The sequence below is a fragment of the Rhincodon typus genome, unplaced genomic scaffold (assembly GCF_021869965.1).
Source record: "Rhincodon typus isolate 14 unplaced genomic scaffold, sRhiTyp1.1 hic_rhity00007079, whole genome shotgun sequence".
Lineage (NCBI taxonomy): Eukaryota > Metazoa > Chordata > Chondrichthyes > Orectolobiformes > Rhincodontidae > Rhincodon > Rhincodon typus.
The window spans coordinates 8,470-9,498 of NW_025972717.1; the positions used below are offsets into that span (position 1 = coordinate 8,470).

The 1,029-nt window shown below is 68.7% G+C and overlaps 1 protein-coding gene across 1 annotated transcript in view; it reads right to left on the bottom strand.

The window, feature by feature from the left end:
• The window catches only part of LOC125482204 (transmembrane 9 superfamily member 1-like), a gene marked incomplete at its 3' end in the record, with an annotated part of 2,980 nt that extends 2,204 nt beyond the window's left edge, over positions 1-776 (bottom strand). Inside the window, exon 1 of the mRNA XM_048594216.1 lies at positions 25-776. Coding sequence (XP_048450173.1) covers positions 25-447 — 423 coding nt within the window. The remainder of the gene's footprint in view (positions 1-24) is intronic.
• Positions 777-1,029: the final 253 nt, after the last annotated feature.

A 1,029-nucleotide genomic window follows, 5' to 3' on the forward strand; every position in this document is an offset into this window, starting at 1 on the left:
CCTCCCCACGGTTCTCTCACCCACCTCGGGCGGCTCCAGCCTCAGCTCACAGAGGAGCCTCTTGCTCTGGTTGCGGCGGAACGCGAGCTGGTACAGGGACTCGGCCATGCGGTCGCCGTCGAGCAGCTCGCCGAGGCTGAGGCTCTTGTGGCGGACGCGGTCGGGCCGGCAGACGGGCAGGCGGTAGTAGTGGTAGGTTTCCTGCGGGTTGTGGTACGGGCCCACCTTGTTCACGTACACAGTCACCGCCTCCCCGACCTGGTAGCGGCCCCCGCCACCGCCGCCTCCCTCCGCCCAGCCCAGCAGCAGCAGTAACAAGAGGGCGGCCTGCAGCCCGGGAACCGCTAACCCCCTCCTCCTTCTCCTCCGTCTCCGGGCCCCCGACCACCGCCATCCCCCGGGGCCCAGAAACAGCGAGCCCCGACCCGCCGCCGCAGCCGCCGCCATCTTGAAACCTAGCAACAACACCCACCACCCGGAAACGGAAATGCGTGGCACCGGATGTTGTGTGTGGTGGTGGAGGGTTCCGGCTCGCGATGTGGATAGGGGCCGCGCTCTCACCGGAAGTTGGGATGGGTGGCGGGGGTCGAGGCTGCGCCCTCACCGGATGTTTAGGTTAGGGGTGGGGCCGCGCCCTCACCGGAAGTTGGATGGAGACGGCGCCGGTGGGCGAGAGGGAAAACGGTCAAGACGTCCACCGCCGGAGGGACGATGGGAGCTGCGGTTTGACGGCGGAGGGATAGGGGGAAACAGACGTCGCTCCCCCAACATACAGTTACAGAGGGAAGGGGCGAGTTTAACCAAGTCACCCCACACTGCCCCGCCCCTCTATCCCGCCCCTCCCCGTCTGCTCCGCCCACTGCCCGCCCCCTTCACCCTCTGCCCTCCCCATTTCCACGCCCCTTCTCACCCAGCACCGTCCCGCCCCTCCCCGTCTTCTCCGCCCACTGCCCGCCCCTTCACCCTCTGCTCTGCCCCGCCCCCCATCTCCCTCGCCCCCTTCTCTCCCAGCCCAGCCCCTCCCCATCT